The 16,668-nt window shown below is 37.5% G+C and overlaps 1 protein-coding gene across 1 annotated transcript in view; it reads right to left on the bottom strand.

Moving 5' to 3' along the window:
* Nucleotides 1-16,668, bottom strand: part of LOC144440514 (transcriptional regulator ERG homolog) — a 56,078-nt gene that overhangs the window by 32,683 nt on the left and 6,727 nt on the right. The window contains exon 3 of the mRNA XM_078129904.1: nucleotides 10,919-10,987. Coding sequence (XP_077986030.1) covers nucleotides 10,919-10,987 — 69 coding nt within the window. The remainder of the gene's footprint in view (nucleotides 1-10,918; nucleotides 10,988-16,668) is intronic.

Raw genomic sequence — 16,668 nt, 5'->3', positions numbered from 1 at the left:
CATATGAAGTATGGGAAGAGGGAGGAAGTCGGTATAGGAACAATAAAGCTGCAAAAGTGTCACACTATCCGATGATTGCAACGCATTATACTCTTTTATGGCAAATGAGCAATTCACGAAAACCTGAAGTGTCAGATATTTCAAATCTAAAAGTTAAAACTCCGTCAAACAGCGTAACTCGTCAGTTCACTCTGTGATACCTACATGTACTATTATTCAAATACTACGTTATGTATGGATACTACAATTCAAAATTGTAGGTTTTTCATTATTCTATATTAACTACATCATTGATACCAGACACTTCGAAGAATAAATTTAATTACATTTTTCTTTTGTATATAATTGGACAATTTCATCCGAACATTTTGAAATAAATTTTGAAATAACTTTGTTGCCATGGTTTTGTTCTATTTTTCCAAAACCACTATTTCATAAAATTAAAAAAGAGGACATTTTCAGATAACGTTCGGTTGAAAAGAGCTTTTTATTGAATTTGTAAAAGATTTGCCTATTTATTTTTCAAAACACTGACGTCACGCCATGTTTTACCTTGTAAGACAGTCTTGTATATGTCACAATGGCATCTCACTAAATATGGTTTGTTCTTGTACGTTGGCGGTATAAGAAAGCGTTGAAAACGGTGACACATATGTGAAGAATCAAATTGAACTTTTTCCTCATTTTTTCCACTTTCAAACAATTATTTTGACGTCAGTTTATATGAAATCGTCATTTCTTTGATTCTAAACCAAAATGAATAATCTAAAATATGGCAAAGAGTAACCAAAAATCAAGAATTTGTAGTCAAACATTTCAGTTGAAAAGTGCCGGTTTCTGGCGGGGTTAAATGACCAGAATATTCAATATTGCTTAATTGATCATACATTAGTGTATTTGCGTTGCCATTACGCTTTTATGACGGCGGCACCCTTTGTCTACTTTTTCAAGCGTTTTACTGAAATTTAACTCTACGATCGTATTTCTTCTTTACAATTACAACAAGTTGCTTATTATTGATTCATACTTCATAATATATAATAAAATGTTTGCAATTTTTTTTTGTAAAAAAAAAAAGTGTTGATGGAAGTTTTGGGGCGAAATACTACACGTCAAATGCTGTTGGAAATGTCGTCCACAAGGACCAAAGATCGGCGCTTTTGTGTTGTTAGTGTTTTGGAAACGAGGCGTGAAACGTATGTTAGTGTAAATGGTAGCTACGGTAAAAAATCATCATTGTTGTATCTATGCAGCAATTAACATCATATTTAATGTGAAAGTGTCGCATGAATAAATAACAAATTTAATATCGCTCCATTGACGCCGGGCAATTCATAATTTCTAAATAGTCCCTTTATTAATTTGAGCGCTTCAAGTTTTAATCTAGCGGACAGAAAGTGATGTTGGTAAACCATTTTAGTGGTCAAACCTTGGATTCTATTTTAACCTAAATTTCATCTTTTTAAACACTGCGATTGTTTCCATGGATACCATTACTGATTAATTCACCGGCCGTTAAAATCAACAAACTTTAATATTGACGGAGAATTCACGGAGAATTCAAACATTGCTTGACAAAAAGAAATTAACGAAAATGAGAGCAGCTTTTAATTTTCATTTTAACTATAATTTTTATTGACATTGCTTTTCATACAGTAATACACAATCAGTTACTGTTGGTGTTACGTAATGAGGTTTTTATCGACAGTGATAGTGATGATGATGATGGTGGTGGTGGTGATGGTGGTGGTGGTGATGGTGGTGGTGGTGATGGTGGTGGTGGTGGTGATGGTGCTGATAATGATGGTTGTGATGTTGGCGGTGGTGGTGGTGGTGGTGATGGTGGTGATAATGATGATAGTGATGATGATGGTGGTGGTGGTGGTGGTGGTGGTGGTGATAATGAAGGTTGTGATGTTGGCGGTGGTGGTGGTGGTGGTGGTGATGATGGTGGTGATGGTGGTGATGATAGTGATGGTTGTGATGGTGGTGGTGGTGGTGGTGGTGGTAGTGATGGTGGTGGTGGTGATGGTGATAGTGATGGTTGTGATGGTGGTGATAGTGATGGTTGTGATGGTGGTGATAGTGATGGTTGTGATGGTGGTGGTGGTGGTAGTGATGGTGATAGTGATGGTGGTGGTGGTGGTGGTGGTGATGGTGATGGTTGTGATGGTGGTTGTGATGGAGGTGGTGGTAATGATGGTGATAGTGGTGGTGGTGGTGATGATGGTGATGATAGTGATGATAATGATGATAGTGGTAGTGGTGGTGGTGGTGGTGGTGGTGGTGGTGGTGGTGGTGGTGGCGGCAATGGTGATGGTGATTATGTTGTGCAGATATAGTGATTTATGTCACACACTACTTCTAGAGAAAGTACGTACTTAGGGGAAAATAGTCGCAATGGTGTCAGCTAGACGTAACTAAACCATTGTACATCAAACTGAATAATAAAAGCTGTAAGTCAAGTCAGTAACCAATCATTGCCAATGATACAAAGTATAAGACAAGTCAGTAACCAATCATTGCCAATGATACAAAGTACAAGACAAGTCAGTAACCAATCATTGCCAATGACACAAAGTACAAGACAAGTCGTCACCCAATCACTGCAAATGACACAAAGTACAAGACAAGTCGTCACCCAATCACTGCAAATGAAACAACTACAAGTCAAGTCAGTAACCAAACGACGTCAGACGAAGACTTCAAGTAAAGCCTGAAACCAATCGAAGTAAATGACACAAACTACAAATCAAGCCAGTAACCAATTGACGTTACTGACACAAAGTACAAGACAAGTCGTAACCCAATCGCTGCTAATGACAGGAAGTGACGAAATGACATGGAAGATGTATTGTAATTATACTGTCAGGTGTTGAACATTAAGTTACGACTGATATCACAATTATCAAATGATTTAGTTCACTACAGTGCAACTAAACTTGTACAACTCAGTCAGTCATTACATGTGTTCGTCATCGTAGAATCTGTCAGACGTTGTATCTTGGAAACTTGAAGGTTGCAATTAACGTTGCAACTTTCACTTCTTTCGATCTCTACGCTCACGAACTTTGCCGCCAAATCTCGGTTCACAAAGTTCGCATTGATGTGAATTTCTGTCAGATCTCATCTCAATTTTAGACAGAAATCGATGAACTTGGATTTAACACAAAATATCTCTCCGAAGTTGAATTTCTACATGTGCTCGTTGTAGCGAAGGTTTCCACCTTCATTTTTTTTCATTTCCAGGCAAGAAATGTATAAAAATGAAAATCTTCTCTTTAGATGTATATAGTTCTGAATACGAGAAACGCTAAACATTACTATATTTTTTTGTCTCTGGTCGGAATCAATCGCGTGCAACCTCAAGAAGTCGATAACTTCTACAGTGTTAATATACTTATACTACTGTGTATCATTCAGTGTCATCAAACTCCGAAAGTTATACGTTTTTCATTTTGTTTAACTATGGTCTCTATTGACGCGGGAAAGTAATACCTCCCCTCCCACTTCATAAATATAATCCGAAAACAAACACTTGCCTATCCAAAGTAGTATATTAATTCAAAATTCAACTTCATTTGAACTATTTTGAAAGACAACATTCAAGTTCTCATTACCGTGCGGTTAGTGTTAACGTTATTTACCTTACATCAATCTCATCGGCGAATACTTACCCGTCAATCTCATTCGTTCAAAACTTCTCCTTTTTTGGATTTTTCAGACGATTTCTGTTTCGTTTTAGACCAAGAGGTACTAATTATCCATATTGATTTCGAGAGTAGATAGTTTGAGTGAAAATATCAGATTTTATTCATCTTGAGATCGGAAATACTTGACAAGTATATAAGGTAACGGTGTACAAGTGAACGGCTGGCTTCGAGAGAACTCAAGTCGATAATGTAATAATAGTAATGTTTGGAGTCGACTCAACTCATCGAATCCTACATGTATGGCTTGATAAAAACCAATCAGAAGGTCCTCTGGGAGGGGAATTACTCTACACTGAGTTAGTGTTAAAAAAGACCGTGTGTGCTCTCTTTAAATCTCCTGTGTGCAAATGAGGACTCAACTGCCAGTAATATGGAATTAAGAGTCCAAATGGATTAGTTTAAAAACTGCTTGAATGCCTCGCCATTACGCTTCATCAACCAGAATAAATGTTTTCATTTTTTTCGCTGTTTATGCGTACTTACTAGCGCCTGGCTGATCTCTGTCACTGGAAGCTAGCCGACTAGCATACTCGGTCTATTATCCCTCTAATATGTCTCGTCTTTTCAATATTCCTACCCGCGTTAAATTGCGTTGTGAATGATAGTCCGTCATCACTTATAGAGCTTCGCTTGCCGACCTCTCGACCTGCCCATCGCGTTACTCGAGAAAGCCATCCACTGTGTAGCGTCTGCAACATGACGGCGTTTCCGTAGCTAGATGTCCATTGCTAATGCAGACTTCAAGGAGAATAAAGTTACATCACTGCAATCACCAAGACCATTTTTCAAAAGTTGACAATGAAATGGTAGTGTTACTGTAGCCGACATATGAAAAACATTTATTATCATCGTCACATATATACTTTTTAAGTAGTGCTATTATTGAAACTCCACTCCACATTTGTTAAAGTATATACTGTATACTTGTATTGTAATTTTCAAAAAAAGGTTTCCCCTCGATGTATGTGTATCTATGTCTATCTGTCTTCTCCCTCTCCTCTGTCTGTCTTCTATGTCTCTTCTCTCCATCTGCCTGTCTCTCTGTCTATGTATGTTTCTGTTTCTGTCTGTCTGTCTGTCTGTCTGTCTGTCTGTCTGTCTGTCCGTCCGTCCGTCCGTCCGTCTGTCTGTCTGTCTGTCTGTCTGTCTGTCCGTCTGTTCTGTATCTCTTTGTGTCTCTTTCCCTCATACTATGTCTGTATATGTCTGTCTCAGTCTCTTTGTCTCTGTCTGTCTGTCTCTGTATCTCTCTCTCGCAAACATACTTCTTCATTTCCTAATAATGATAGATAATCACTATGACGACATAATAAATCAATCTTCTCGTTATTTTAATTTTGACCTTTAACCTCTGATCAGTAGGAGGAGAGAACACAGAAAGACAGAAATTTGGTATGTTCGATCGACACTCTCCCGAAGCGAGAAGGGTGTTGTTAACCTTCGCGCAAAAATTTACATTTTTCTCGATTTGCAAATGGTAGGATGCCTGGAGGCGATATAACGATTGATTATATGCGACCATTGTTGAGTAGTGATGTCAATTTCTGATTACTTTTACTGATATCGAAGACGTCCTCACAATCTGACGCTGGTATATTTCCGGTTTTACACCTCTGTTGATCGACCTGTAGTCAGATTCACAAACACGGAAGTGTTTTCCCACTATCTTGTTATTTTTAGACCGATAGAGTGTTTTCAATCGAATGCCATTTTACAAAGATTGTAATAGACTTCAACAGAAGTGTTTTTATCTGTATTTTCCGGCTATATTTCTTACATGATAAGTATTCTTTATATTCTGTACACTGTATCAAAGTATACTGTATAACAAATCACGGCTAACTCAAACTAATAAATAACTGTTGCTTCTACTATTTCATACTTTGTTCTTCAAAATATACATGATATACCTATGACGTCATTTCGCCTTGTGTAATTAAAGGACGTGTTTATTCCAAGTACAGGTTAAGTCATAAACGAGAATTTCCTAAGACATGAACTGGGTGGTCTCAACAAAACTGAATTCACAGGGTTTCCAAAAATTCTGAATACCTTTCATCCTCTTAACAGTCTCATCAGGTCTGTTATACACGCGCGCGCAAACGCAAACGCAAACGAACTCATGTGTCTGCGTGTCTGTGTGCGTGTTTGTCTGTATGTGTGCGTGTCTGTCTGTCTGTGTTTGTCTGTGTGCGTGCGTTTCTAGCCACATGAATTCGAAGTGAAAACATGGGAAGGACAAGATAAACGGACGCGACGAATAAACGGTCGCACGGATTAACAGACAGACAGACAGACAGACAGACAGACAGACAGACAGACAGACAGACAGGCAGACAGACAGACAGACAGACAGACAGGCACACACACACACAGACGGACAGGTGACTTCTATAAGTAAAGAACAGTTAAAACACATTTTCTTTAAGGGTGGGTTTTGTGTAAAGGGTTTGGTTTGCAATTGTATTAATGATTTTAGGAGTACTTTTGAAGTGCGATTGTTTCTATGGAAACGACGGGGTAAAGTAGATATTTAATGTTCGTCATTGTGGTGGTGTGTTCACTCCTTTACAGTATAGTGGCAATCATATTAAGTATTAGATGCGAGAATAGAGTTTGATACTTGTCATTTCATCTGTCAATTCGTCTGATGTTGTTTTTGATATAGCACTCCTGTACCGACGACAGATACGTCAGTTGTTTTGGTGTGTGTTTCCGATATGTGATCACTGACTGCTATCAGTTGTAAGGTTAGAAAAACACTTGTATAGCGATGTAATCGACACGAAATTTACAAGACAATGAAGCCATACAACATATGCTATGAACAGACGTAAAGTTGAAATGGTGACGTCACGAATTATCTGTCAACCGTATCACTGAGGGCAAGTACCGTGGATTTACGACACACGTTCTACTAAAGACGTACAATGAACGTCGTCGGGAAGCAAGGAAAACATGCGTTTGTCAAAACTCACGTTGACTAAAAATAGAAATACAATAAAGTCTGCAAAATAATCTCGCACTTTTAGTCTCTCTTTGATCAAAGAAACGTTAGTGCATCTACGGCCATTCACAGAATTCTCTCTGAATAAATCAAACATTGCATTTATTACGATCTTCCCTTCGAACATAGAATCTCGATATAAACTGTGGAACTCTTTACGGATAACCAACTATCCTTAAAATACAATAAAATAAAACACGTCTTGTCAATTACAGTACAAACGACTTTGCATTGGTGTTTCACTTATGTGACATGACATGTTTACACTCACTCAGACAACTTCAAATGGAAAATAAACAATTATAGAGGTGCCACACACAGTGGGAATGTAGTAGTAGTCAAGTTACCATGGTGATTATCAGTAGGAAACTGAAAAAAAAAACGAAGCCATTAAAATCATAGACATCAAGTCCATGTGTAATGTCTTTAATAGTAGAAGCTTGCTTCTACTGCTAAAAGAATACCAATATAATGTTTTCTCCATGTCCAATGTGGTACCGGGTAAAGGATCCTGCTGTGTGTGTTGTGTCTCTCTTACTGTTAGTGTGGAGTTGAATTGTACTTATTTTGATGTCAAAAACATCAAGTCCCATGCGTGAAACACCACGCCAACACTATGTTGTGATTCAACGTTGAAATTCAAATCACTGAAGCACTACATAGTTGAGGTTTTTATGAAACCGAAACTATAACTTTCGTCCACACCTCTGTACGTGTTAACCAGTCTGATCTTCTAGGTTGGGTCATGAGAAAGCGTGAAACGCATGTCTATTGCACAAATTAAAATTGTCGATGACTGTTCCTGCCTGCACACATTGTCAATATTTAGTACCAATAAAAGTACTATTTGCATTGAAAACAATTACTATACAGTGGTATATATTATTTGGACCAGGGTGGCGTAATACTGAAACCGTCCATTGATTCTAAATATGCATCAATGGCGTGAGATACATGTAAATCACACCAAATTAAGGTAAAGATGCTATCAATTGGAGGTTCACCATTATTATTATTCGTCTTACGCTGTCATGTCTCTTCACAACTGAAATCGTTTCCCCTTCTCCCGGGAATAACTGAGTGTTAATTAAAAGCCGATTGACAGCGAATATTAATGTAAGGGAAGCCTGTTCTAAATTGAATTTGTTGTGAAAAAGATTTCTATCTTTGTCAAATGACAAGTAGTTGTGTGTTGTACGTAAATGTTATCTTTAAAACCAATCGTTAACTATAGAATGCTGGTTTGTCACGGATTTTTGCAATATTCTCCGAAAAACGCGATAGTAACCCTGACTACGGCAACTCCAACATTGGTGTTTTTGTTAGATTAAAAAGAATTTGAAGAGGATCGTCCTCAAAATTAAAAACAGAATCAGAAAATGAATAGTTCTGGGGTCGCACTTTCATCTTTTTCAAACTCTCCGTCTCCATAATTGAAATGAAATGAAACTATGTATCAAAATAGTTCTTGTTTTTCCATTCCTTTGCATTCTCGCAAACCGCGAAATGACGAACCTCTTGGAAGGAACCTCCGGGAAATAACGAACCTCTTGGAAGGTGCCGTAAAAGAGGCTGTGGTTTACGACGATGATTCCTTCGATTTGTGATACGTTTTATTTATTCACTACAACCCTATTATTACAAGTGAAATATAATTCTAGTTGGGTATCTACATATAATTGCAATCATGGCTGAAATTGAACTTGATGTAGTCTTCGTATGTAAACGTTGGTTTCCAATGGTAACGGATCTAGATCATAAAATCACGGTTCAAGTTACGAATTCTAATTAATTATCGTAAAAGTACAAAAGAGTCCAGAAAATCGGAATATTCATCATAAACGACGTCCATAATAGAGTAACGTTCGTCTTGTAATCTACTTGTGTGGACTGCAAATAAAAGCTAATCTGTGTCTACTGTAAACCCCATCAACTACAACAGTTTATGCTGTCAACCCTAAACATCTTCTTACATTCAAAAAAGGGTAAATGGTAAAAATTTACTAATATTTCTATAGGTTTTTTTGCCAAAGTATTTTTGGTTATTTTTTTCTCTACAAAACCCAATTCCAGACAAACCAAGACTTTCAAACTTTAAGTTGAATGTATAAAGTACAGTCTATCTATTTTCTTTGTCGCTTTATTTCACATGTAACAGTCTTCTTTTACACCTCATCAAATTATCATGCAAATATTGTGACCAGCGCGACTCTCTTGTCTTTAGGTCGATGCAATTAAAGTCAGATGAAATAAAATCCCGACCTACCTACCTACCTGTAGACATACATACATACATACATACATACATACATACATACATACATACATACATACATACATACATACATACCCAATGGAGTAATTTTTTAAGCCATGTTTAACGGAAATAGTCATTTAATATTTTTTTCATTTTTGCCTGAGTGATACTGTACTAGTAAATTGTATTCTAGCGGTAGCCACAGGCTCAACAATATCACCATTGCGAACAAGCCCCGTATGAAAGGAACATGTCATGGGTTAACTCGAGACCCTTGTTTTATCTGTAGTGAACAGTACCTGTAAATACTTATCTAGTATCAGTGTACTTACATTGATACGTGTATTGAAATGAGTGTACATCCATATAACATTGCTAGATTTGAATTTCTCAACAATGATGACGTCAGCGTCGATTTTTGGAGCACCTAAAAATGACGTCATAGTGTCATTCATCTGATTTGCATAACTGCTATGCCATACTAGTGTTCCAGTATGTAAAAAAGTTATACTGTAAAACATGCAGACCTGGCCATTGTCTGTCTCTTTTAAGGACAAGAACTACTTTAAGTGTGTATTGTTATTACGTTGTTATTAGGACGTATCCATTGAGGCGAACCGGACAATGAAACAAGCATCGATTCCGCCGATCTAGGTATTAACAGTTCCGTCTAGTGACTAGATATGGCCATGTTATAAAACAGAGAGAGTTGTGACAAAGCTATCTGTGTAAGGGAGAGCATCCTGTGCGGACGTCGTCAATAGTTTGCCTCTGATTTTAATTATGATATTACAACGCTGATATCGGTCAATATCTGACTGGCTTTGTCCCCATAACTACAAATCATGAACATGTGTGCAAATCTGGGAAATGATCAACACAGCTGATGTCTGCTACAGGAAAGTGAATATGATTTATTGTACAAATGTATGGATAGATTGAAAGATGAATGGACAAGATAGATTGACTGACAAAAAAAAGAGTCGTCAGTGGATGGAGTAACGATGAAATAATTAGAAGTGAAGCCGAGATACAAATAATAGTCGACCAATGCAAGGAACGTTAATCTAAACAAAATGTACTTTGAATGATACATACTCCTAAAATTTAGTGAAATTTAAAAGTGAGGATCGCAAATTAAGTGAATTCACCAACTATCAATGATTACATTAATTTTTGTTTGATAACAACAATATAGAAAAAAAGAAAATACAAACAGAAACTTATTTCAATTTGTTAGAAATAGAGTCATGATGTGTAACCCCGTACTTCGCCATTATGGTCACGTGATACTAATATATTGTAACTTACCTAAGCCAACCTACAAACCCCCCCCCCCCTCTCCCGAGCCAAACAACCCACCCAACCACCACCACCTCTACCCACCCCTAATTTTGGCTCGTGGCCCTACTTGGCCATTTATCCCTGCAAATATGTATGGTAGTTCATACACATTTTTTTAATCGACACAAGATACTCTCAAAAAAATATTATAGTGCAACTCCAACATTTTAGTTTTATAACATGTGAACATTTTACTCTGTGCACAAAGTGTCCCTCGTGAGTCCGCTGTTTCTTGTATACTGTCAGTCTCACCTATGCCTTTTTGTCAAAGAGTTTCACTTTAAGCGTCCGTGACTCTTCCCGGTACTTGTAGGGACTTTATGATGATGATGATGATGATGATGATGATGATGATGATGATGATGATGATGATGATGATGATGATGATGAGGAGGAGGAGGAGGAGGAGGAGGAGGAGGGTGGTGGTGGTGGTGGTGGTGGTGGTGGTGATGATGATGATGATGATGATCTCTGGGAATTTTAGATTTAGACTTGTCCTACGGGGTCTGTAGAACGTTGATGGGGCATTTGTAGTTACATCCGGGGGTTCAATGCATTAAGTTGACCTTTGAACTTTATATAAAATACCCAACATACCTGGTCTCATATGGGTGTGTGGAGGATCAATGGTTGGCTTGGCAACAGACGGAATAGAGCTCCCATACCCTACAACAAAAAGAGAGAAAATGGAAACTGATAAAGTGTTGTTATTTTGAGGATATCTTTATTTGGAACAGCTGTACTATTATAATCAGTGTAGTCTTACTGGTAGCTATGGTAACGGATCCGTGACTGGTTAATAGATGTAACAGGACAATTTTGTGGCAAACGTCTGTTACTAAGTCCGAGGCGAAGCCAAGTTTTTGTATGAAAATGTCCTGTTAACAGGAAAGTGTCCTGCTAACTTGAATTGTGGCTGAAATTAGTTGAAGGGAACAAGACGAAGAGAATTATATATAGTGAGTGTCAAACATCAAGAAAAAACAAAATATCCACCACTGAAGTGCAAAACTTGTCGAAGATTCAGACACTTTTTGTACTGATTCATTGTTGTGACTTTGTAAAACTAAATTATGGGTTGTGTATGTAGTCTGGTGAAGCGACTTTAGCAACATGATCTTAAAAGAAACTCTTAAATTGCATATTAACAGAGCGACTGTCATATACATACACCATTATATCAATCCCAGTATCCATCATTCACACCCACAGTATCCACCGTTCACACCCACAGTACCCATCATCCACACCCATCACATCAATCCCAGTATCCTCTATTCACATCCATTACATCAATCCCTAGTACCCACCATCCACACCCATTACACCAATCCCAGTACCCACCATCCACACCCACAATACCTACCATTCACAACCATTATATCAATTCTAGTATCCTCCATTCACACCTACAGTACCCACCATTCACATCCATTACACCAATCCCAGTATCCACCACTCACACCCACAGTATCCACCATTCACACCCATACATCAATCCCAGTATCCACCGTTCACATACATACATACATACATACATACATACATACATACATACATACATACATACATACATACATACATCAATCCCAGTATCCACCGTTCACATACATACATCAATCATAGTTTATCATATAATTCATTTACATATGTGGATATGACAACCATCAATCATTTATCATATATCCATTAATATAGTAAGACCATGACGAGACCATGGACTACGTTACCACAAATCTACAATGTGAATACACACCGTAAATGTAAACACTACAATAAATTCACCAAATAGTTTATCACAACATGCAGTGTCTTAATAAAACTTACAAAACACTCATATCGTATCATATTCCTGGTTGAAATTAGTTTCAAATCAAATCAAATCTAATCAAATCATTATTTTCAACATAAAAATCGTCCTTTCTACGATCTTGTTGTCGGTAACATATCGTCAAATTATTTTTGCTTTAATACATTGATACGAGTAGTTATTAAATGTGTTTTAGCATTGTATATTTTTTTTCTTTCTATTGGCTATGGTTTTAATAAGTATAATAACATCTTTTCTATAAGTATAATGACGGTATGTAATTATTCATATAAAGAAAATATAACAACAAATGGTCAGATTTGAACTGTGTCCCTATGAAGGTTGAACGATTGTAGTATATACTAGCCAACACACCATCGTCGCAAACCACATCCTCTTTTACGGCACCGTCCACAACACTCCGTCACGAGGCGTTATTTCGAAGTTCGCGGATGAAATAACAGCTCTGGTTTGTGAGAATGAAACACACTAGGATTGGTGCTAGATCCTCGGGCTACGTACACTGCCAAATTTATAGGCGACCGGTTGTTGCGTACAACTGAAAGTGTTCCTGTGGGCACATACGACTGGTACCGAGGTAGTGTCGACCTTCGGGTTTTGTTCGGCAATGTTCCGAAACGTAGTACTAACCAGGTTGGAACCATGGCACACGACCACTAACACACCTAACCAGGTTGGAACCATGTACATCAAATATAAATTAAATCGATAACGAAAAATATTCCTTCCAGCTCAGCCTAACTGAAGGGCAGCAACGTTTATTCGGTGCGGGCTAACAATTACGTAATTTATGTACGTCAACGTATAATTTAACTTTCTAAAAGGCGTATCGATGAAATTGAAAAATCTATTATTAGAATGAATCTAAAAGGATATCAAAATATTGGAAAAGCTTCATGTTTGAGAAGCAGTTGAATCAGATTGCAACTTTTATGTCGTCGGTTTTGTTTCTACTTTCTACTCACTCGCTCATAACATTTTATGCGAACAGTCAAGATTTACGAAAAAAAATCAGAAAATTAAAGAAAAGAGGACGATATATCCGATTTATAAACTGATGTTTTAATATCTATCAACTTTATCGGTCACCTGTAAATCTTTTGGCGGGAAATTTGTAGTAAACGACATCGGTTATTATCCCATCAGTATGGCGCCAAATGAAGACACATCGGAAACTGAAATGTGGTGTAGGAAGGAAGATGGGATGACGACACGGCAATCCGGAAATTTAACAACAAGATGGATAGTAAATGAAGACGATATGCCGACTTGTCTCCACATTACTGCACATACCACTGCTGTCGTCTGCAACAAGAACATTTTACTTGATTCTGACGTCAGAATTCGTTCATTGCAATTCACTTTCAAGTTAAGAGGAACATACTTTAAAATTTGGCAGACAATCACCATGGTGATAAGAGATAAAAATAAAGACAGTTTCATCACGTTCAATCAGTTCGATATGTTTGTATGCATAGCTGATTTAGATTTCGTAAAATCTTAATTTTGTCCTAAGTTCTTACTTAATGTAACGTTGTTAAGTTTGAGATGTATCTGTCATCTGTCACCATGGTAATAGTCTTTGTCCTGACTAGACATGAAAATGCATATGTATTTGGTATTTTACAACCCTGGAAACCGATCGAAGAGGTACTTGGTTGCGATGATGCATCGTCAAATCTGTTTGTATAGCGTTTCCTATTCTATGCTAAGTGTATAAAGCTTAACCATTTTCAACCTGAAAATGTGAAAGAAGAGGTGAAGCCGTTCTTAAAGGCCGAGGTTTCAGTCCCAGGTTTTTGTATCAGTTTTATCTTATCGGTGTAGCCATGGAGATTTCATATGATCATTCTTTTTGTTCTGAAACAACATTTACTATAGCTCTGTTAGACAACTGCGAATGTCAGTCCTTGTCTGAACTTGGCCTTTACAGGTGAAACTCATTTTTTGTCACTTTGCCCAGCTTATTAAACTTTCCGAATGTCTTCACTACAAACAATTTCATGGCGTAGCCAAATCAAGAAGAAGCAGTAATCTTGCTTTCCTCAGAAAACCTATGAGCCATTGTCACAATTGGCTATTTAAGCTTATGTATATACGGCTTCCACACACAGAGAGAAAACTCTGCAATCTTTCTAAATTTATCTGTTACTATTGTTGTCTTCTCCAACTTTCTTTTTCATAAATATGAGAGGCGGTGGTCCCTTTCATGTTGAAAAAACGGTTATTGATTGATTAGTAATCAATATCTTTGTTTACAATTATCATCCCGTTCTTCAACTTAACTTCGCGATTATACGAGATAGTACGAGATAGTACGAGATGGAAAGGAGGCATACTGTGATTCATACTCCGGGTCCATAACCAAATCTAAGTAATTCTAAAGACTTTGAAATATGTCACGTGATTTCAAGACATGACCTTTTGATATATCATTGACCGCAATGGCGAGTAACGAATTGCCAAGATTTAGTTAATAATCATTTTAAACTCTGAGGTTCTACTAGTATTTTTTCATCGTCTTAAAAATTTCAAGGAATCTATCACGGTGGTGGTGGTAGTGGTGGTGGTGGTGGTGGTGTTGTCGTTTTCGCTGATGTTGATGTTGTTGGGGTGGTATTGGTGATGGTGGTGGTGATGGTGGTGGTGGTGGTTGTGTTGTTGTCGTTGTCGCTGATGTTGATGTTGTTGGGGTGGTATTGGTGGTGGTGGTGGTGGTGGTGGTGGTGGTGGTGGTGGTTGTGTTGTTGTCGTTGATGTTGTTGGGGTGGTAGTAGTGGTGGTGGATGTGTTGTTCTTGATGATACGGTGGTGGTGGTGGTGGTGGTGGTGGTGGTGGTGGTGTGGTAATGATGATCGTGGTGGTGGTGGTGGTGGTGGTGGTGGTGGTATTTTACGACAGTCACTATAATATGATTACCATCGGTAAAGGTAAAAACGCCGAGAGTGCATAAAGCAAAGTCTAAACTCAATGATTGATTTTGTGCATGTATGATTACACCTCATTCATTCCTTTTATTTTCCTGATGTCTAAAACAAACCAATGCAAAGACTAGCCGACAGTCGTTGTCGCTTTGAAACAAAGGTCATTGAGAAGTGATTTGTGTCAAAACAAATCAAAGTGCACTCTGCAAATGAGTATGTGTTAATACTCGTAGTATGTTACAGCGGCGTGAATCCGATAAAACGATTGTGCGAGGGATTAGCAATTAAGAGATGATGGCTTGACATGGCTGAAACTGTGTGACTCGTACCGACAGACTTTATCCGCTATTACCAATACATAACATTAATACACACAAGTACTTTAGATGGCCATGGATTAACTGGGTTCGTGTGCGTTCATATATTGTTCGCGTATATTGATGAATCGTGACATTTCAAAATTCTACAACTATCGAACTTATCAATTCCCGTGATAGAGAGCTTATTTTTTTCCGCTGATGCAACGAAGAATAATAAATGTTTGGTTGTTTTGTGGCAATAGATTGGGTATTCAGATTACATGGTACTTTGTATCAACATTTCGCAGACGACAAACACAAAACTTGTGATTTGGTGGTTAGGAAATACATTTCGCAGACGACAAGTACAAAACTTGGGATTTGGCGGTTAGGAAATACATTTCGCAGACGACAAGTACAAAACTTGTGATTTGGCGGTTAGGAAATACATTTCGCAGACGACAAGCACAAAACTTGTGATCTGACCTTTAAGAATGCTTTACTTGTAAATTTCGCAGACAAGTACAAAACTTGTGATTTTGGCGGCTGGGAGCGCTTTGTTTGTAATATTGTGACTTAGGAAACACCGTCAATTTTCCTCTCACAATACAATCTTGCGGGTTCAATATTATCAATTTCACAATCAATGTAGTTTTTAGCTGTCATTCGTAAGGATTTGGTTTCTATGACAACGATGTTTATTTATTAGACGTATTTGGTTTATCTGTCAGAGATCAGTGAATGGTCATGCAGTCAACCATGTATATAAACAAATAAAAGCCTCATTACTAATTACGTCATTAATATTACAAAGAATCGATAATTTCAACTTACCAGTGACCAACAATTCTACGTTTAATTCGATTTATAGTTTGATTTATGAATTCCTATGAATCAAACTCGTGATATGGCAGAGCAGTTGAAGACCTGTCCTGTTAAAGGGTCAAAGGTCAAATTAGGACGCCATTTTTTATCACTATTTGAAATGTTTACATACAACTCGTGTATTCATGTCGCGTTATGCTTTGAAATGAATATATATGCAAAATTCGTGTACAGAATCGAAAGGTTTATGGATGTTCACTTTTTTTTACAATTCGAATGTTAACACTATTTTTTTAGACGCACCTAAAAAATTACGTCATTGAGTCATGTATTCGATTTTCTTCGCTGTTTTTTTTCCTGCAGGATCTCATAGTCACCAACGGTATAATAGATAGAAAACGGCAACATTTTATATACTTACTGATATGAATAAATAATGAATGACAAATTTCGGAGCTGGTCAATGT

This window comes from Glandiceps talaboti, chromosome 9, assembly GCF_964340395.1.
Source record: "Glandiceps talaboti chromosome 9, keGlaTala1.1, whole genome shotgun sequence".
NCBI classification, from domain to species: domain Eukaryota; kingdom Metazoa; phylum Hemichordata; class Enteropneusta; family Spengelidae; genus Glandiceps; species Glandiceps talaboti.
Note: the sequence above shows the minus strand (reverse complement) of the source record. Positions and strands in the feature narration are given on the sequence as shown.